General features: G+C 36.1%; 1 protein-coding gene across 2 annotated transcripts in view; it reads left to right on the forward strand.

Annotated features, from left to right (window-relative positions):
* The first annotated feature begins 2,167 nt into the window (after positions 1-2,167).
* The window catches only part of LOC107556597 (V-type proton ATPase subunit H), a 43,520-nt gene continuing 22,697 nt past the window's right edge, over positions 2,168-22,990 (forward strand). The window contains exons 1-9 of one of the 2 annotated variants that reach the window (XM_016239732.1): positions 2,168-2,241; positions 2,796-2,929; positions 4,781-4,880; positions 5,152-5,241; positions 6,145-6,258; positions 8,521-8,625; positions 15,245-15,298; positions 16,303-16,400; positions 21,927-22,119. In XM_016239732.1, coding sequence (XP_016095218.1) covers positions 2,826-2,929; positions 4,781-4,880; positions 5,152-5,241; positions 6,145-6,258; positions 8,521-8,625; positions 15,245-15,298; positions 16,303-16,400; positions 21,927-22,119 — 858 coding nt within the window. In that variant the 5' untranslated portion in view covers positions 2,168-2,241; positions 2,796-2,825. The remainder of the gene's footprint in view (positions 2,242-2,795; positions 2,930-4,780; positions 4,881-5,151; positions 5,242-6,144; positions 6,259-8,520; positions 8,626-15,244; positions 15,299-16,302; positions 16,401-21,926; positions 22,120-22,990) is intronic. The other variant, XM_016239738.1, reaches the window with a different exon arrangement.

Genomic DNA, 22,990 nt, shown 5'->3' on the forward strand with positions numbered 1-22,990 from the left:
AGGTTTCTCATGATCCACGGCAGTTTCACATCTCTGGTTAGCAGGTACCCTAACAAAAGGAACTTAAACAGAAGACAACAAATGAGAGCAGCACTTGGTGAAGAGGGCAGAAAAGGGATTACACTTGTGCATGTCCCATCGAGTCTGATCCCCCAGTGGTTTAGTGCACTTCACAGGCTTAGGACAGATTAAACACAGGATATGTGCACCTGTCGTTCACAGCCACAAGTGTGTCATGTGAGCAATATTTTGAATAAAGTGGATATAGGGTTCAATATACAAAACTTCACCAGTCAAATGTGGTTAACTTTAATACTTTTTACTTAAAAGTGTCATTTCTATACCTTGAAAAGTAATGTAAATTAAGGTTTTTGTTGTTGTTTTAAATTTAAAAAAAAATATATATATATATACCTTTTATACAAAGATAAAAGGTAATAAAAAGGCAATTTGATCAGGTAGTCAATTTTAGTAAAAATATTTAAAGGGATCAAAGGATGCCCAGTTTCCACAAGTCGATATGATTCTTTAGGGTCTTAATGAAAAGTCTGTAACATAGTTTGGTTAAAATTTCTCAATGGTAGTGTAAAAAACACCTTTTTTACCCTTCAAAAACAGCTCTTTTCCGAGCATGCAGATTTGTAGCATTTTCCTTTAAATGTTAATGAGCTCTGCTGACCTCTCTTCCCTCTCTTCCGAGCTGCTCTCAGAGAGACTGTTTACTTTAGCCGCATTCATCGTGAAACTTGCTAATTATCACATTATTAGGAAAGGCGATTTGCAAAGATTCGTTAAAAAAAACACTCACTTCTTCTGTAGGTGAAGCTGGATCACGAATGATTCGCGCGAACATAGACACATTTATGTAGATCGAGGGTGCATTCCCTTAAAAAACAAACATAATCCACTGTCTTCAGTGGCTCAGATTTCGGGAGTAAATGACGACTGCTATGTTCATTATTACATCCAACAACAGAACACCTCAATCGCTTAGGAGTCATTCTTGTCTACATCTGCTCCAGCGGTGAAACAATGGCGGACTGATGACAGCTCACTCAAGCGGGTCTAAGGTAAGACGCCAGTCCAGTCTGTGCTGAAACGCTACTGTCAATCAAACTATCATGGGAGGGGCCTGTCTGTGTGACGTCACACAGACAGGCATCTGAGATCGGCTCGATTTGAGAAAGGGGTAAAGATTTTAGTAGATTAACAAAAAACCACTGGGTGTATTTTTATTGTTTTAGGGTGGTTGTGTACACACACTGCCAAAAACACATTTCAGTTCAAACAACTTGTAAAAGTGCATGTAGCATCCTATGACCCCTTTAAAGACATATTTTTTTCTTAATTCTTATCCAGGAAACAATGAATGACTGGAAAAGTCATGTAAATTCAGTGGTTAAAAAGGTTGGGATCCATGAAAAACATTCAGCTCTTAAAACTTCTGAAACATTATTATTTTAATCGAATAATTAAACCATTAAAATTATTTAATTGCAATAATTTTACTTATAATTATTTAATTAAATGATTTATTTTTAAATGTATATTATTTAATTACAATTATTTGAATTATAATTATTGTAGTTACCTACTTTAATCTGGTTCCATTGGCATTTCAGCCAATATTGTGTATAGGGGTGCTTGGAGTCAAAAAGCTGAAGAACCACTGATGTAAATACACATGACTGTATTATATAGGCTACAGACGTATATTAAATGAAAGTATAGACATTTATTTACAAAAGTAGGCCTATATTGTACCTCAGATTTCTTTACACTAGCACTACCATATTAAAGTTTCTTCTGTGTTTGACGTTGCAGGGTGTTCCGTATGAACCCGTCCAGCAGTAACAGCCTCACTTCCATAAAAGCACTACTGAACGAATCAGTGAACGCATTTTAACTGATTCAAATGATTCGAGTCACTGATCCAGGGGGCGTGGTTGGATCCAGATCCAACTCTTCCCACCTTACATATACCTAAACCTACCGGTCTCCACCCCCAGATCCCTAAACCCACCCATCTCCACCCCTAAACCTACCCATCTCCACCACCTAGATGTGGATCCAACCACGCCCCCTGGATCTTGTGTTCTGCAGTGAGGGGCTACTGGAAAATCCTCGCAACTGAAAAGACTCTACTCTTTAAAGGGTTAATTCGCGGGCCCTCTCACATGACAGCATCACGTGACATTGATCCCGTGACGTCTTGTAGCAATTTGACAGCAGAGGCAGCAGGTAAGCGAGAAGTCAAATATATTTCTAATATTTCTACTACAAATATTGTTTATCGGGTTCACAAATAATTGTCAGTTATCTGTATAGCAACGTCTGACTATACACAAAGCCTAGGCGCTAGCTTTCCAACCCGCTGTTTTCTGCATTAGCAGTTGTCAGTGGCTCTGTCCATTCAGTATTTTGTTTGTTTGTTTTTGAAGACGTATTACAAATATGATCTACTTATTTTGAAATGATGTGTCCAGACCCACCGAAACGTTTAGTTAACCTCATTTATATTTTAAGTGAAGTTATAATTCGCATTTTTACCCGTTCTGCCTTAGCTAGCTGATACACGACCCCTGCTATGCTAAATCATATTTATAGGGTTTATTAGTAACACACCGTCGTTTTTACACAGTAATCTGTGTTAAGCATTGTTTTTCATTGTGTTATCTATGTTTCTAACTCTTTTCGGGGAGAGCTAGCTGGAATGAGTAACGTTACAGATGCTGCAGTATTTGCCATGGTGGCCTTTCCAGAGACAGCACATCACGATTTGATATTGTGTTCAGTTTAAAGGTCCTAATAAATAAGAACTCAAGATGGATATCCGAGGGGCAGTGGACGCTGCCGTCCCTACCAATATCATCGCAGCAAAGGCCGCAGAGGTCCGAGCAAACAAGGTCAACTGGCAGTCCTACCTCCAGTGAGTAACTTGCATCTGAATACAAGAATGTGTGTATCTTCAGAATTTGGATCTTGGTTGCTTTGATACAGACAAAATTAGCTCTGGTGTAATGCTTCTTTTAAAACGGGAACAAGTTCTTTTAAGGAAACTGAGTTTGTGTCACTGTCTTGTGACACTTATGATGGAGGTGGTGTGTATGGCTGTGTTTTTCTGTCTGGTTCTGACATTAAGTGTCTTAAGTTTTGTCATTTATTGTATGCATAGCCCTCCTTTAATGTTATTTACCAACTAAGCCAAGACTACTTTTTTTTCAACAATGAATATGCTTATAAAAGTAGTCATTTATTTTCTCAGATTTTACTGTTTACATAGTAGTATAGTCAGTATTTCTCCCCTGTCATAAAGGGGTTAGTCACTTTACTGTTCAAAGGTTTGGGGTCAGGTTTATTTAATTATTTAAAGAAATTAATACTTTTTGTGACACCTGGCGCAATAAAGGGATTTAAAAAATGTTTAAATTGTTACAAAAAAATTCTGTTTCAAACAAATGCAATTTCTTGGAACTTTCTATTCATCACATAATCCTGAAAAAAATGCGGATTATTAAATAATGATTTCTGAAGGATTGTGTGTCGCTGAAGATTGGAGTAATAGCTGCTAAAAAATTCAGCTTTGCCATCACAGCAATAAATTGCATTCTAATATGGACAACAGTTATTTTTAAGTTGTAATATTTTTAGTTGTAGTATGTTTTTGCTGTATTTTTGGTAAAACAAATGCAGCCTTGGCGAGCATGAGACCTCTTTCAAAAAATTTAGAAAATCCTACCGACCTCAGACTTTTAAATGGTAGTGTTTTTGCTATATATTTGTGTTATATTATGGTTGTTGTTATTTTTATTTCTGCTGTAAACCAGACAACTGGATAGTTACAGAAATTTGAGGACAATCAAAATTCAGCTAGAAAAAAAATCATAAATTAAGTATAATAAAGACTGAATAATGAAGTATGATAACCAGTCTATATTTGTAATTTAAACCAGATGTATATTAATGCAGAGGTCATGTGGCAGGTGAAATCATATTGATGCAAGGAAGGCAGTAGCACAAGTTTACTTGGATGTTCATGTTACGTTTGTCTTTGACACCATATTGAAAATCAGACTAAAAGGGCAAAATTACAGTTCAGAGAGTTTCATTGTTTTCTCATATTCAACAATGAATATGCTGAAACAACATACAGAACTACCAAATTTTGCTATAAGTTTGATTGCATCATATAATAATTGCTGTTAATAGTGTTTATCATCTGTTTGATTAGGCCTTTAATTGATTTTTCCATACATTTCTGCCATATGTACATTAATTAATTGACAATTGAATTGAATATTTCTTACAAATTTTGAAGGAACAAGGCACAGCTCAACAACATGTATTTTTGCAACATACAGTAAAGCAATTACAATTATTACATTAGATCTAATTAGAACAGTATATTTTTCATTTGTAATAATAGCCAGAAATTACACCTAAAAAAATACTGAGTGCACCTTTAATTTGTAAGGCTTAGACACTTGTATGTGATCAATAGGACCCAGTGGGACAAGTAACAGTTCATCAGTGGGCCTGACCCATCGTCCCATCCTTTTTATTGAGTCCTGCAAACTCTCCACAGATGAGAAAAACATGATTTACTTGTCTGGGCTCTTGCGAATGAATATATTGGATCTTTGACAGATTAAAACAATACAAAAGCAAGTGAGAGTAAATATGTTTAATAAAAAGAATGTGATCAATTGATGCACTTTGTTGGATTGCCTTTTGTTGTGCCTATCTCCCTGTAGTCATTGGTAAGTTTCTTGCTTTTCAGGGGCCAAATGATCTCAGCTGAGGACTGTGAGTTCATTAAAAAGTTTGAGATTGCCGGGTCTGAAGACAAGCAAGCAGTTCTGACAAAAGAAGGACATCAGGTGGATATTATAATCTTCTAGTATTAGTTTTGCCCCTTCCAACCTGTTTAGTTTAAAAGATGAAATGTACCACATTAATTTAGCATAACCAAGCTAGATCATTGTCTGTGTTTTTATTTTTGGTTAGTTTTTTAGAACCACTGATCTTAGGGGCCCTTTTATATAAATTAAAGCTTTGTGAAAATGACTAGGCTCACATAGGCTTGCTTGTTGTTGTATTTATATTTAAGTCTGTACATTTAACTAAGTCTTCAAACATATTTTATTGTAGTGTGCAAAGACCTTCCTCAACCTTATGGCTCATATATCTAAAGAGCAAACTGTTCAGTACATCCTGACCCTGATTGATGACACGCTGCAGGTAAAAACACGCCCCATTTCAGGGACATAAAAAGTCCAACTCTAATGTCTGTTTTCTTTGGAGTGTTCATTTACAATAAACTGACCCTGTATTATCTCACATGAAAGGTGTAGAGTGTATTGAAATGAAAAATGTGGACCGTTACATTAATATTACTATGACATTTGCTTTTTGTCTCTTCACAGCCTTGGTCTTGCAAATGTTCAAAAAGGAAAAATGTCACGTCCTCAAACTGATTTTGATTCATAATGTCACTGTCAATCCTTAAATAAATAGTATGTTATGGCCTAGATGCAGATTGATGCTCTAGCTTAGCTTTTTCACTATATATTTTGTCAATATTATCTGTTAAGTTTGTGCTGATAGATGGCCTTCATAAAACCCACTTTCAATTGCTTTTATGGAGTCTGCGGTTCTGTGTGCAGTCTATACTGAGTATTTCTGTATTCATACAGTGTCCTCTAACAGCTCATTTAGCCTATGCCTCTATGATGAGATATTCTATTCATATGCAAAGTGGTTATAATGTTAAAACCAAGATAAACAGGCACATCTTTCCATTTTAAAAATCAATTCATTTTATAAGTGTCTCTCTGGGGAAATTGAACAAATGAACTGTCTCACTCTCGTCAAGTATCATGTACATGACGTAGGGTGTATTAAGTATTTTTCAAGGACACAACGATGCTACCAAGTATTGCTCATGTTGTAGTGGTGGTGAAATGGAAGTACTTTACCCTTACAGATGTAGTCACTGATCTTATTTAATGTCCATTTGTGGAAAGCTTTTAACTATATATCGGACGATGTGTTTGAGATCATAATTTTTCTATATAAATCACCCAACTTTTCTTATCAGTTTATTTTATGTTGCAATAATGGGTCTTCTGCTCTACTATGCAGGAAAATCATCAAAGAGTGAATATCTTCTTTGATTATGCCAAGAGGACTAAGAATACAGCCTGGTCGTATTTCCTCCCAATGCTGAACCGTCAAGACCTCTTTACTGTTCACATGGTAAGTTGCTATCAGGAAAAAAAATAGATATGTATAATATACACCACTGTTCAAAAGTTTGGGGTCAATAAGATTTTTGGAAAGCTTTTAACTATATATCGGACAATGTGTTTGAGATCATAATTATTTTATGTTGCAATAATGGGTCTTCTGCTCTACTATGCAGGAAAATCATCAAAGAGTGAATATCTTCTTTGATTATGCCAAGAGGACTAAGAATACAGCCTGGTCGTATTTCCTCCCAATGCTGAACCGTCAAGACCTCTTTACTGTTCACATGGTAAGTTGCTATCAGGAAAAAAAATAGATATGTATAATATACACCACTGTTCAAAAGTTTGGGGTCAATAAGATTTTTTTAAAGACATTTATACTTTTATTCAGCAATAATGCTTTCAATCGATCAAAAGCGGCAATAAAGACATTTGCAATCAATGTTACAGAAGATTTATATTTAAAATAAATGCTTTTCAATTTTCTGTTCACCAAATAATTCTCTCGCAGTTTTCACAAAGATATAAAGCACCACAACTATTTTTAACATTAATAATAATAATAATAATAATAAGAGGTTTCTTGAGCACCAAATCAGTATATTAGAATGATTTTTGAAGGATTATGTGACACTGAAGACTGGAGTAATGGGTGCTGAAACTCCATTTTTTTCATTACAGGAATAAATTACATTTCACATTTTAAAATGTTTTAAATGTGAAACGGTTATTTTAAATTGTAATAATATTACATATTTTCATACTCTAAACTTATAACAACCATAAAAGGCAGAAATTGCTTTGTTACAGTTATGAGCAAAAAATAATCACAATATTCCTTAAATTATTTGTCATAGCATTGAAATTTAATGTATTTTAAGAAGCTCATTTGACCTGCTTTGACCTCATATTTTGTTCTGTGTTCTGTAAAAAAATTATAAAAAAATTAATTTCAACTACACACAATTACACACACAATTAAATTTCAGGAGTGTGCAGGTGGTGTTTACTGATGGTTCAACTGCATTTACATAACAAAGTCACCATGAAATATGGGCCAATATGACAACCCTTTTCTCCTGGAAGAAAAATGTTTCCAAGTAATTACTGAACAAAGTTAGCCTATCCTCCTTTCTCTCTATAATTACTTTGGAATGACGTCATTGCCTAAACAGAAATACAGCCACAGTTAATACAGACAGTTTCCAGGGTCATCCACAATCTTCCACACCGTATTCTGCTTATTATATAATAGCATTTAGTTTTGTTCTTAAAAGCAATAAATTATATTTTTTCCCCCATTTTTTTTATTCAACAATGACTTGTACGTAAATGTCAATTATTGAGCTTACATTCAGGGCCAGTACCTCTAAACCTTTTGTTTGAGAGCCCATAGTTTGTATGGGGTCTGTCAATAATTCATCAAAGAGAATTCCATACAGGTGCATCTCAGTAAATTAGAATGTTGTGGAAAAGTTCATTTATTTCAGTAATTCAACTCAAATTGTGAAACTCGTGTATTAAATAAATTCAATGCACACAGACTGAAGTACAAACCCGATTCCAAAACACAGAACAGTGTGAAGTCAGTCATGAAGTCACAGTTTAATTACCCTTCAGACAGACAGCGGTCGCAGGGTGCCGAACTGCATGAGGATGGTATTGATTCCCCTTGCCATCCTCACCAAAGCTCTTAATGAAACACTCTAGAGTTCCCCTTTTGCATGGCAAGCAGAGTAAATGTCATGTATTCTGGAAACATCAGAATGGCTCTAAGTGCATTCATTACCATAGCTCACACACAAATGTTGGCAGTGATAGAGCTCTCGGTGAATCACATCATCTGACCAGCAATTCAAGCATATTCTGCAGTGGTTGCATATTCATTTGGCTGAAATATTAATTTGGGATGTTTAATTTCAGGTTGAATGTCTCAGATGGATGTGGAGCAACAGTTGCCATTACTTATCACAATTAAGGCTGTTAATTGCCCTTTGGCCTTTTGCTACTTTTATTCAGAGGAAAACAGAGAGAGGACAGGAAATGATGGGGAGAGAGACTGAGAGTAGGATTGGGAAATGTTATGAGCTCTATACAAACTCTGTTTGACTGCATGGCCACAGCTCATTGTGCCCAGATAAGGCACACTAGGCCACAGCCCCTTCAAGGCATTGTATATATTCCTATATTTAAGCATCTGTATGAAAGCCACATCTAACAGAAATGCATCTTTCAAGCACTGATGCGACATTTCTCTTTTTTCTCTCAGGCTGCGAGGATCATAGCCAAGCTGGCTGCCTGGGGACGTGACCTGATGGAGGGCAGTGACCTGAATTACTACTTCAACTGGATTAAGACCCAGCTCAGCTCTCAGGTAGAAAACAAAGAGATTATATCCTAAAATCAACGTAGCGTCTCTCTCCAACCAATTAAGGGAAGAGTTCACCCAAGAATGACAATTTTGTTATCATTTACTCACTGTCATGTCATTCCAGACCTGAATGACTGACTTTCTTTATTGAAACACAAAATGGCGATGTTATATAGAATGTCCCAGTCACAGTGTCCATTTCATTGCATCTGTTTTCAAAAAATTAAAGTGAAGAGAGGCTGCAGAAGACGTTTTTTTGCCTTTAGGTTTTTGGAGGTTTAAATGGGGAGCCTTCATATTGAAGATGGTTATTTAGTTTTACAGTTAAAATGTTTCTGTTAGTGGAGTCCAAAAGTCTTGAGTCCACATTGAAAATGTTAAATCAAAATCTAATTTATACCTGAAACAAAGTTTTTTTTGGCAATTGTAAAGCAACTTTATACCATCAAATAAATTCAGAAATATTTGACTGAGCCCTATTTGTAGTTTATTTTTTAAACTGAGTCAAATGTAAAATCTGGACATTTTAAAGGGTTAGTTCACCCAAAAATGAAAATTAGGCTGTGTTTTACTCACCTCAGAGGCATCCTAGGTGTATATGACTTTCTTCTTTCAAAACAAAACAACTGACTGAATTCGTCTGAAAGAAGAAAGTCATATACACCTAGGATGCCTCTGAGGTGAGTAAAACACAGCCTAATTTTCATTTTTGGGTGAATTAACCCTTTAAAGGGGTCCTATTATGCTTTTTCCCTTTTTCAACTTTAGTTAGTCTGTAATGTTGCTGTTTGAGAATAAAAAAGTTACAAAGTTCAAAGTCCACTTCAAAAGGAGATATTTTATTTAACAGAAATCACTTTTCAAAAACTACAACAAATGACTCGTTTGGACTACACCGCATATTTTCCGGGATTTGTGATATCACAAATATCAACGAATGGGACGAGACCTGGTTGAGCTGCACTAGAGAAGGCAATGAGTGTTATCACTATGTTGGAGACACGCTAGCTTTCCCAAGGCAGACAAACTTAGAATGGTTACAATCATCCGGGTTTAAATCGCGCTCTAATTGATTTGATTTTGACACTATATTTACACTGAAGCTCGCAGGCGGCTATGGTAAGGGGCATGACATTTCCCAACCAGGTGCAGAGTGCTGCCAATCACAACACACACTGGCCCAGCTAACCAATCACAGCACATTTCGTATTTCAGAAGGCGGGCCTTCATTTGATACAGAAACTATTCGAGCCGTTCATGCCAGACTGGGGAGAGAGGTGTTGTAATAATGTAAAATATGTGAAAAATAATGTGTTTTTCGAACAACCTAGTATGAGAGCCTGTTCTAGTACACCCCCAAAACAAAATCAAGACTTCGTAAAAGAGCATAATAGGGCCCCTTTAAGGACTTTTAATATTGTGTTTTTTAGGCCTGATAAAGTAATGAATATTTCTATAATTAATATACTTTGTTTTACTATAAAATATTTAATCACCAGTTATTAATTAATCAACCAGTTATTAGATTTGTGTAGAGTAAATTTTCTTGAAAGCCACAGTGGTGTCCATTTGGGTTCAGAGTCGATTATTTTCACTGAATCATTAAAAATTGGTTCACAAATTTCTCTGAATGATTAATTACCAAACTGATCAGAATTTGAATGGTTGTTTTATGTTATATATGAAACGTAATTGGAAAGGTTATTGAAATGTCATGGAAAATTGCTAACAAAACAGGAAAACAGCCTAATTAAAGCAAATGGGGTAAGAAATTCAGAACATTTTTCTTGTGAAAAAATATTGTAATTGTATATTTACGGTATTGAAAAATACAAGCATTTTCACTAGTTGACTAATACTTTTGGAGCCCAGCTTGTGTGTCAAACACTTTGCAGCACCTGCACAGGAATGAGTGAATTTGTATTTACTGTGTCACTCCTCGTATCCTACATGTACACAGTAGGGGGTCAAGATCTGCAGAGGCAGCCATGTCAGGCCACTACTGCAGCAGAGTGCTTTATATAAAGGGCACAATAAGAAAAATAAACCGAGAAGTGCCTAGAGCACGCTTTGATCCTGGATCCTCCTGACTCTGAATGAGCTGTGAACTGTGAGCTCTGCTCCAGCAGGCCAGCCACAGATACAGATTAAGAGAATCACTCAGGGCGCAGTGGTGGTAAGTGCATTGGGTTGAGTCATTTATAACCAGCACATGGGAACCAGAGGTCAACCTTACTTGTCGTAGTACCAACTTTTTTGTAAAAAAAAAACAAAAACTGATGTGCTTCAGCGTGTTATTGTAGAGTTTTTTTTTTTTGTTACTTGCTTGGGAGAACTGGTGAAACAGCATCTTGAATTATGTTTTTGTCTCGGTTTCTTTTGTTTTATGCCCCATAATACGTCTTTGGTGTAGATATGCATGATATATTTATGTCGAGCCAAGCCTGTCAGTGTACCAGGCGGGACGTTATAAAGTAGCAAGATATAAAAGCTCTTTTCCATGTATATCTGAGTTTCATCCAAATCAGTCGCAGCAAAGGGCAGGACGTTTTGTCAATCATTTCCTGTATTTACACTATTGCCTCCTACAGTGAAATCTTACTGGTCTAAAATTTTGCTCCTCACAGCTGTACATTAAACATTAAATATATTCTAATTGGCTGTGATTGTGTCACATAACAGTTTAGTATTTTAGAGAATGTACTGTGTGGACAGAGAAATTGCTTGTCTCATGTCACACCTGATTAGTACACAGTGTGTGTGTGTGTGTGTGTGTGTGCGCACGTGCATTTGTTGTTTGGATTTGAATGTATTCTTAATCTTAACCATTTTTGATAAACTTCAAACATATGTTGTGTTGTTTCACAATCCTGAACCGGAATCCATTTACATGAGAGTGCAAAAATGTGTTATGGACATGTTTGAAGATAGTTTTAATGAACCTCCGTTTACATGCAGCACCGATAACAGGACTAGTGTTTTGGTCATATCAGAGATTTGAAGGCTGTGTCAACATTTTAGAATCTTGTTTTCACTCATAGGCATCATTAACGGTGGGACATGTCCCCACCACTTTTTTTTATTTTTTTAGATTTTATCCCCACCATCAAAGCTCCAGTTGATCACATTTCAATGCAAACAAATGCGTCCCCACTCCTGATATACACTACCGTTCGAAAGATTTTGATCTTAAGATTTATTTTTAATGATTTAAAACAAGTATCTTATATTTACCAACGTGTTTTTATATTATTAATAATTCTTAATAATTGTTCTCTATAATTGAATATATTTTAAAATGTAACTTATTCCTGTGATGGCAAATCCGAAATTTCAGCTGCCATTACTTTCAGTGTCACATGATCCTTCAGAAATCATTCTAATATGCTGATTTGGTGCTGAAGAAACATGTCTTATTATTATGAATGTTATTATAAATGTTGAAAACAGTTATGCTGCTTAATATTTATGTAGAAATCATTATAATTTCCATTGTAATTTCCACTTTGATGAAAGAAAGTTAAACCGAACAGCATTTATTTGAAATATAATTTTTTTTTAGTAAAAGTCAAGCTGCGTTATTACTAGAGATCGACCAATATATCGATTTACCGATATTTTCCCCGATATTTAAGCATTTTACAATAATCGGATATCGGTTTTGTAATATCGAATTCACCGATATACGCAGCCATCTTGTGGATGTTTTGAGAATTCCACGCAGGATCACCATTGCAGCGCATCTGAGGGGAAACAAGACAACAACGGCGTGCATGGGTACTTGATTTACTGTAGTTAGTAAACTTTATTTAACATAACAGCCATTAATGCACAAATTAGATGTATTACATAAATGCCTGATATGCAGTTTATGCAGCTTGGCTCGAAGAAATTGAGACGAACTCATGGAGTCACGTAAAATAATCCGTCAAGTCCTGTCCCAATAAAGACGTAACTTTGCGTGAATTAAATAATATGCAGCCATGAATGGGCGCATGTTGGAAATAAAAGTGCTGAATTTTATTCTCTCTTTGTTGTCTATATGCTCACCGTCTCATGAAGTCGGAGTCACGTAGACTAAGATAATTCGTCAAGTCCTCTCCCAATAAAGACATAACTTTGCATTAATTAAATAATACAGCCATGAATGAGCGCATGTTGGAAATAAAAATGCTAAATTTAATTCTCTGTCTGTTGTCTGTGCTCATCATTAGTCTCGTGAAGCCGCTTTCATGTTGCTGTTCACTCACCGGGTTGATGTGGTTGATGCTCAGGAAATGCTCCAGCATGGCCACAGCATGTAACTTTGAACAAGATTCACTTGTTTAAAACACCCTAATTTGTTTTAACATTTACTATATAACTGTAACAACATTTGTAGGTCGGGAAGAAGTAGGTGGGAATCGGCGAACACTTAAAGAAAACTTTAATAATAAAATAAACACAAAATAGCGCGACAGCCCCTCGTGGACGACTGTCGCGCACAAACAGAACCAAAGCACAAAATGAAGTCCAGGCCTGGTCCTCTCTCGTCCAACACTGTCGTAACTCCTCCTTTTATCCTTCCGGAGCTCTTCCGTGGGACCCGAGACTGGTGAGTGGTGCAGATGTCGCTCATTATCAATTACTCCACCAGCCTCGCTCCGTTCCCACGGCTCTCGGCCCCACCCCCACTCGTCACAGATTCCTTTCCTTAATTTATTTTCTCCATCTGAAAACATTAGACCTTCTACATTTATTTTGCTTATTGTTAATGTTAGTGTTGCTGCTGATGCTTTAAATAAAATGTTTTTTTATTGTTGTAATGTGAAGATTAAATTTAACATGAAAGACTGCTAATTTTCAACACTAAAAAAAAAAAAAAAACCCAAAGTGAAGTATGTACTTACTTCACTCAGTCATTTATTTACTTTATAACAGTAAATAAATATCGGTTCTGCATATCGGTTATCGGGCACATAAACATGCAAATAATTGGTATCGGTTATAAAATATCAATATCGGACGATCACTAGTTATTACTGTAATTCTGAGTTGACAACACGTGACTTTCTACTCAGACACGAGGATGAATCTGCGGTAGTCAGGTGGTACAGTACTCATATGGTCCAAGTCAAAACATTCCCAGTTTGCAAGTTGTAATGAGTTCTGCGAGCCATAGATATGCATAATTCAGAGTCCAAGGACTTGGAACAGCTCAGATTAGAATGTCAACTCAGAATTGCGGTTATTACGACATGGAGTGAATGAAGCTGCAGTCAAAGTTTACCCTAAACTTTTGAACAGTAGTGTACCTCCACTGAAGTACAGATGTCATTTTGGTTTAATAAAAAGAAGTGTGTATACAATTAATTTTTTATGGGGTTCATTCATAGTTCAAAGAAATCAAAGCCATAATTGTGATTTAATCACTGAAAACATCCCTCTTTTGTGAACTACTAACACATTCAATGTTTTCCAATTGCTTTCATTAGAAAATGGCTTTAGAGTACGGTTTTGAGCTTAATGGAGAGACACAGTGATATTCTTCAAGAGGGTGTATAACCTTGAGATAGAGTACTGCATTAGATTGGTTTATTTAATGCCAAAGTGAAAAGAGAGAATAAAAACAGGACTTACAACTTGTATTGACATTTTTTGTATTAAAAAAGCTGTATAAATAGTTTGTTATACTTCAGTAGATGTGATGAATAAGATGGTTTACATTTGCTTTCAATTAGATGAAACATACTAGAATTTTTATTCTGCATTTATGAGCTTGTTAAATTATGAATGAATGACATCTAATGAAATGCCTTCAAAATGAATGAAAGATCTTTTGATGCATTACAAAAACTTTATTCAGTTTGTTATATATAAAGTCACTATTTCATACTAGTTGTTTTATTATGACTATCTGAGATCAGCGGTGCTTTGGTCCTCTGCTGATGAGAAAGTTTTTTTAAATGTTTTATTCATACAGTGGTCTCTGGCTTTTAGTGAATGCATATACTTACAGATCACGTGATAAAGTCCAGCTTTCATTTTCACTTCCCCTACAAATCACCTTACAGTAATAGGATGTTGCATTTTGCATGCAATTTCATATTTTAGCCCTAGGGCCCTCTGAATTAATGAATGTTGAATATCATAAATAGGAGACCTCTCAAAGCAGTTCATGTTTATTAGACCACTCAGAGTGCACTCCATAAATTTGTTTCATTGTAGCTGTTCATTTTGTTCAATGGCTGTGAATAAACTTTTTTAATGAATCAGGAAAAATGCTGTCTATTCTAAGCTGAAAATGACTATAAATACCAGTTTAATTATGTTGGGCTTTTCATTTTAGATGCCAGTTGCAAAAGTGTTGACTTTAGTGTCTTTACATCCAAATTATGACTTAGCTCTTGTGACATGCTTAAGCATTTAATTTTGCAGTGCAGATGAGACTGAAATAAATTCAGGGCCAGTCTCCCACAGAATTTTAGACTGTTTCCTGTCATGAACAAGCCGTCTCACTCATGCAGGAGTCATATGCCTCCCATCATTGTCCAGTAATACCGCTATAGTTCCCTCCAACAAGAGGCCCAAAATCACAGATTTTTTCTTTCTATCTTTTTTTGTTTTTGTTTTTTTTTGTTAGAAACTACATGGTACAGGTGCTGAACCTGGAACAGGGACCATCTCCCCCAGTGAAGTGAGTATGTCACAGATGAAGGAGGTGGATATGCAACTGTGTAAACTAGCCTCCATCATCTTTCAGAGGCCGAGATCTTCACCCCTCTCTTTTTTGGGATGCGGCACATGCTGTTTCTTGTCCACTGCTTTTTTCCCCCATTCATATACACTGTGAATCTTTTCACTTTTTCCTACAGCTGCACTTCTCTAATATAACACTTTTTGTCTGTGTCCATCTATAAGCATTTTTACAAAGATACTTTCCTCTCTTGCCAGTGGCTGTGGTCATAATCCAGTATTTCTGCAGTTTTTTTTTTTTTTTTTAAATACTAGACTTGATTGATTGAAAGGCCCACCAGAAGGCTTTTGTCTTGCATTATAGCAGTATTTCTCTTTCATTTCTTTTTGCGCTTTTTAGAGTTCATTTGAAAAAAAAATGTGTCACAAGTCAAAATCTGCTGGTGCAATGCAAGTGGCCACAAATTTTAATTCAATTTCCTCTCATGGCTCTTAAGACGTCTCCACTTTGCTATTTTTCATGAGCTGTCTCCCTGTCTCTTCTATTCTCTGGACCACTCTGCTTTTATGCACATGGTGCTGATCTACAGCATCATCTTCCTTGGTTAATGACTGAGTCTGTTCTCTCCTCTCAGCCACATCTCCTCTAACATCTCTCTATTATTCACTCACTCTGTCCAGGTTTCAAGGCTGCTGCTTTCTCTCTGCTGCATTGTGGGATTGTCTCTTTGATCCAGCATGTTACCTAAAAGGCGTTTTTTTTAAAAGTCAGAACCGTATTGCACGTGCATAAGTGAATGCAGAATTACAGAGTGTAAATGCTGCTTGAGCAGCCTAGTTTCATAGTGTTCCTTTGCTAGTACCCCGAAAAGGATGGGCTTGTTATTTCACGCATCCATTTCCCTGCTTATCTGAACTGTTCTGTTCTTCGTGTTCCTTTTGTGTTTGTGTGCATGCTAATTTGTGCGTGTCGTGTATGTGTATTTTTCCTTCTGACCCTCACAGAGCTCCCAGTATGTTCAGTGTGTTGCTGGTTGCCTGCAGCTGATGCTGAGAGTGAATGAATACAGATTCGCCTGGGTGGAGGCTGACGGAGTGAACTGGTAATATTCACTTTCACGCTAATATGTAGGTCATGTTTTGGGTAATACTGCACATAGTAGACAATACCTGCTGTCTTGGTTATGGTTACCTAGAAGTATTTGGGGATTTTTTATAATTGTGATTTCCAGACTTGGAATTAAAAATATTTATAACAGTATTGTATTAAATAATCTTTTTTATTAAATATAATGTTTTATATTATAGAAATCTCTTATGCTCACCAAGGCTGCATTTGTTTGATCAAAAATATAGTTAAAATTTTTTATTAAATTAAAAATGCGGTAAAAATTTTAGGAATTGCAGTGTTTGAGTGAAATCTCTTTAAAATGTTTTTTTTTTTTTTAATCTGTAACCAGTTGTCTGAAAAGTTCATAGAAAAGGTATACAAATTGATTTGTCAAAAAAGAACCTGTACTCTGTAACCAATTTATTATTATTATTATTATTTTATTGTTTTTTATTTTTTATTTTTGGAGAGTAGAGCAAGAGCAATTAACAGTGCTCTACTCACACCCATTTTATGCTGCCCATCCCTTGCCCTATTGAAGAACCCGACCGATATGGGTTTTTTGGGGGCTGATACTGATATTAGGGAGTAATAAAAGACTGATATCGATATATGTGACCCTGGAGCACAAAACCAGTCTTAAGTCGCTGGGGTATATTTGTAGCAATAGCCAAAAATACATTGTATGGGTCAAAATTATTGATTTTTCTTTTATGTCAAAAATCATTAGGATATTAAGTAAAGATTATGTTCCATGAAGATATTTCGTAATTTCCTACTGTAAATATATTAAAACTTAATTTTTGATTAGTAATATGCATTGCTAAGAACTTCATTTGGACAACTTGCGATTTTCTCAATATTTAGATTTTTTTGCACCCTCAGATTCCAGATATTCAAATAGTTGTATTTCGGCCAAATATTGTCCTATCGTAACAAACCATACATCAATGGAAAGCTTATTTATTCAGCTTTCAATTGATGTATAAATCTCAATTTTGAAAGATTGACCCTTATGACTGGTTTTGTGGTCCAGGGTCACATATCGGCCGATATTCTTTATGTGTAGGCTATAGTACAGTATAGTCAAAAGTTTGGACACACTTCCCATTTGTGTGTCCAAACTTTTGACTGGTACTATATATAGAATACAGTATATAGCCTACATAAACAGAATATGTAAGGGATAATCAACGGCTAGCCGTGCATTAAATGATTTTAAATCCACTATGTGGAGGCAAAGAAGTGCATACATCCTGCACTTGCCTCCGTGAAGTGCATTTTAAATCCTTTAATGCATGGCTAGCTGTTGATTATCCTGCTTATTTCATAGCCATTTGCCAAGTTATAGTCAAGTTAAAACTAGTATTGCTCTTTGCAGCACAATATTTGACCGAATGGGTAAAAATTACAGTTATTTTTAGGGATGCACCGATACTGGGCCCGATACTGAGCTCCTGTACTCGTACTCGTACTCGTTAAAATGCCCCGATACCAAACGCCGATACCACACAGCATGTGATAAGTGCCATATTCAGACAATGAAACACCGACAAAAGAACAACAGACAGCAGAATGGAGTTATTAGAGATTAAGGATGTCTACGAAGTATATTTATGCAATGAATATAATGTTAAAGATTCAGTATTAACGCCTGTATAGCTGATGTGCGCAAGCTGATAAACAAAGCACACTGAGTGGATTGAGTGCGCGGCGGCGCAGATGCGCGAGCTTGTCGAGTGAATATACCTTTCTCACAGACATCACTGGAAAGTTTGTAGTTCGGTCGAATACGTCAAAAGCAAGTAAGTAAAACAATGCACAAGTTACTTAATGGTAGGGAGAGAGAGAGAGAGCGCGCGCGATTCTGTTGTGTGATATTTGATGTTCGCTCACTTAGCACACGTATCATTTGGATTAAAACAAAATTGTAAAAATAAGACCATTTATAGGGGCGTTCACTATAAATGTCATTTATTTTTAACCTTAGGCATACACGACTTTCTGGCAAAAGTGAATCTAACAGCTTGTGTGAAATGCACTAGGCTGTACTATTCTGCATCAGTACAAATACCTGCACGCGTTGCGCGTGTTTTGCTTGCTGGAGCGTTTCTGCATTATATGAGTGGCTTTGGAATATAAATCGCAGCATGTTTCAGATGACAAAAAAAACGCGACTTCTATTTCTGAAAATATCACTGTTAGGAGATTTATAATGAGTGGTTCCCTGCATCGTTACAGCAAAGCGCGTGATTACAGTAGTAAGCCGCTGCAATGAAGCAGCTCTAATGCTATTAAATGAAAGATGATGTACCATAGAGCAAAAAAATTAACAGTGAAAGTAACAAAAACTTGTAAAATACATTTTAATGGGCATAATTAAGTCTAAAAATAACCGAAGGATATAGTCAAACCAAAAATTATTCAGAGACCAGATATAATTTGTGATATTTTTTTACCAGGACACTGTAGTTCATTTATGTAAGTGAGGATAGCAAAATAAAGTAAACTGTGACAAACCCAAAATTTCTTCATACAGTAGACTACCAGTAAAACTGATACAAATTTGGGACCAAAAATGATTCAGACCGAGTCTGGGAAAAAACATTGAAGTAGAGGTTTGCATGAAGCTGGATGACAGCATGCCCAGGAGACTACAGGCTGTCATTAAGGCTAAGGGTGGCCCAACTAAGTATTGATAGTTGTGTAAATACTGTCATACTAACAGCTGTCTAATTTTTGGTTGATTGTAATCCATTACCTTTCTATCAAAGTTATCTAACATTATCAAGCTGAATTTGTTCTGACTCCATTTAAGTTCTTGTTATATTTTATTACCGTTTTCTAAACTATAGCGAATAAACTGTGATAATGGGAGAAGTGTTGAAGGTGTCTAAATAAATTTAGGTTTGACCGTATCTATTTGATAAATAAAGTTAACCAACTAACATACATACTCTTTTGGTTTCTGTACCCAATATTTAAAAAATTTACAAATACAATAAAAATATTGGTATCGGTACTCGGTATCGGCAAGTACCAAAAATAAAAGTATCGGTATCGGGCGAGTACTGAAAAAAGGGGTATCGGTGCATCCCTAGTTATTTTCATCAGTTACGGCACATTAGCGCTAGCATTCTGCCCGCTTCAAATCATACACAGAGATGAAATAGTGCAGTATATTTAAAAAATTTACAAATACAATAAAAATATTGGTATCGGTACTCGGTATCGGCAAGTACCAAAAATAAAAGTATCGGTATCGGGCGAGTACTGAAAAAAGGGGTATCGGTGCATCCCTAGTTATTTTCATCAGTTACGGCACATTAGCGCTAGCATTCTGCCCGCTTCAAATCATACACAGAGATGAAATAGTGCAGTAAGAACACATTTATTTGAATGAATTATAGCTTGTATTTCAATTAATTATCGATTGATCGTTTGAGAGAGAGACCGAGAGAGATGACTGTTGCATGTACCTGCGTCTGCGCATCTCTCTGTACAATTACTTCAAAAACAGCAATTTTACCACCTCGTTGCTGAGGAATATAATGTAGCGATCTAGAATCTAGGCTATTTTAATCATGAAAATCACAGGGAAGCGTTGACAACAAGAATACATAAACACATTTTTTGCAATGATAACTCAAATGTGGTGATCAAACACTTATAATGATGTGACAAACATAGGCCTATGTAGTGGAGGCAGGGTATTTAACAATAAACTTTATTATTCAAAATGAGTCTGACATCAGTGCACTTAACAGTAAACTTCACTTATTATAAATAACACAAATAGAACAAAATACAGTATATATAACTTGAATTAAGATATTAAACAAGGTAACTGTGTAGGGCAAGCATGCTACTGCCAAACCAACAGGGGCAGGTTTATGCAGGAAGCACAGCTTTTCCAAATGTAAACATATAAAACGAATAAATAATAATGAATAATATTTTTTTCCCCACAAATTCTGTGTTGTGTATTTTCTCGTAATCAAATGAACATGCATAACATTCATATTTAAATAAGTCTTTTTGCAGTTTAATATTCACAGACACAGTCTATATATATGTACTGATCTGTATTTTATTTATTCATCAAAAATAAGACAAATTCCATGAAATTCCACGTTATACAGTAAATTCCGTTTTTATGACTGAATTCCGCGATTCCATCCATGTTTTCTGCATCGCGGAAATCATAGAGCCCTACTAATGTAGCAAACAAATATGATAAGCTCATTGTGATAGTGAAAGTCGGGACATTGTTGTTTATTTACTTAGCATTGAGTCTCTCCAACTAGGTGACTACGTAGCGTTAAATCACCATTCAACAGACTCAAGCCACCACTGCACTGCCGTCTATTGAACTGCAGAAAGATACTAACTTTAGACCAGTAGGGGTCTAAAAATTTCATCCATTGTTATTAATTGTTATTACGTAGCACTATCTGATCACTTCTGTATTTTCTTTGATATATTGATCTCTGCTACCACTGAATCTAGATCTGTCTCTGCCAGAAAGAGATGCATTAACGAGAACACTAGTTTGCTGTTTATGGCGGCTATATCTTTAACACTAAGCATTTCTGCAGACTCTGTTGATCTTGTCCTTGATTCCTTTAACTCAAAAGTTAAGAATGTTATTGATGAAATTGCTCCTGTGAAAGTCAGCAAGAAGACTGGCAGACAAAAATCAGCTTGGAGAAAATCAACAGCAGTACAGAGTATGCACAATGCAATGCAGAAAAGCTGAGCGGATGTGGCGGAAGACAAAACTTAAAATTCGCTATAGCATCTATAAAGACAGCCTTCATGCTTTCAATATGAGTTTCTTCTCAAACCTTATAAACAGTATCTTAAACAACACTTGCACTCTTTTTGCTACGGTTGAGAGACTGACAAACCCCCCAAGTCAGATTCCCAATGAAATGCTCTCAGACAGCAAGTTTGCTTCCTTCTTTTCTGAGAAGATCATTAATATCAGGAAGGCGATTAGCACATCCCCAAGTTATGCAGAGGTCAGACAGATTCGACCGCAATATCAAAAAGAAGATACTATGTCTATTTTTGAAGCAATTGATAGCAAAATTTTGGAAGAAAAAGTGCAGCACCTAAAATTGTCAATCTGCTATCTTGATGCATATTGGCCAATAATATTGGCAAAACGATATATCAGTTAGGCTCTAAAACAAATCTTGTAGAACAAATCTTGTAAAACAAGAAAGCATCTCTCATTGTCCTAGCAGGTTTTAGCCCTGTGATCATAAAAGCTATTTTGTTTGCTAGTGTACAGACAGAGTAAAGACAGAATAATGAGGTTTCTCTGAAGATAATTTTCTTTTTCTTGCCTCTCAAGTAAAATTTCTTTCATGTAATGGTCTCATTATACATCACAAAAATGTGGGCTCTCATTTTCCTCTCATCTCACCCATCAAACCATCAGGTGTAACTTTATGAAGAGCATCCTCTCAGCACACCCTAACTTCGACTGTTCTGTCTGTGCATCTTTCAGCATCACGGCAGTGTTGAGTAATAAGTGTGGCTTCCAGCTGCAGTATCAGATGATCTTCTGTGTGTGGCTCCTGGCATTCAGCCCACAACTCTGCGAACAGCTGCGGCGCTACAATGTGGTACCGGCACTCTCCGACATCCTCCAAGAGTCTGTCAAAGAGAAGGTCACTCGCATAATCCTGGCTGCTTTCAGGGTATGTGTCATGAAACGTGTCTGCTTCAAACTGCATTCGTTAGCAACCCAGTCTCCTTTCCTGACTTTATGAATGCAACTGAATTCAGTAGTGACTTTCAAATTTTATTTTTAAAATCAGCCTTATGTGATTGACTAGTAAACTAATAGGTTATTTCACCCTGAAACCACCCCTGAATCCTCTCAGATACACACCCCTACTCCATCACTCAGCTGCCTGCTCTCCATTACAGTGAAATCACAGAATAATTTGCAACCAAATATGTCACTGTTACCTGGTTTAAAAAATCTTAGACCACTAGCTAAAATGCTTCTATTATGCTTTTTTTCTAAATTAATATTTTTTTTTAAATGAATTCTTAAAGGAATAGTTCACAAAAATGAACAATTGCTGAAAATGTTCTCACCCTTAGGCCATCAGTTAATCAGAAAAGATTTAGAGAAATTTAGCATCGCCAATAGAGCCTTTGCAGTGAATGGGTGCCGTCAGAATGAGAGTTTAAACGGCTGATAAAAATAACACAAATGTCCACAAGTAATCCAAGTGACCCACAAGCTGCATATTTGTAATAAACAAATACATCAGTTCAAGATTTGTTTCTTAAAAACACTTGATGAACTGGAGTCATGTGCATTACTTGTGGAAGTTTGTGATGTTTTTATCAGCTGTTTGGAATCTCATTCTGACGACACCCATTCACTGCAGAGGATCCATTGATGAACAAGTGATGTAATGCTAAATTTCTCCTAATCTGTTCCGATGAAGAAACAAACTCATCTGCATCTTGGATGGCCTGAGGGGTGAGTAAATATTTTTTTGGGGGGGGGGGGGGGGACCTCGGTCGGCACATAATTCACTTAAAATAAAAACA

This window comes from Sinocyclocheilus grahami, unplaced genomic scaffold, assembly GCF_001515645.1.
Source record: "Sinocyclocheilus grahami isolate Dianchi unplaced genomic scaffold, SAMN03320097.WGS_v1.1 scaffold21.1, whole genome shotgun sequence".
NCBI classification, from domain to species: domain Eukaryota; kingdom Metazoa; phylum Chordata; class Actinopteri; order Cypriniformes; family Cyprinidae; genus Sinocyclocheilus; species Sinocyclocheilus grahami.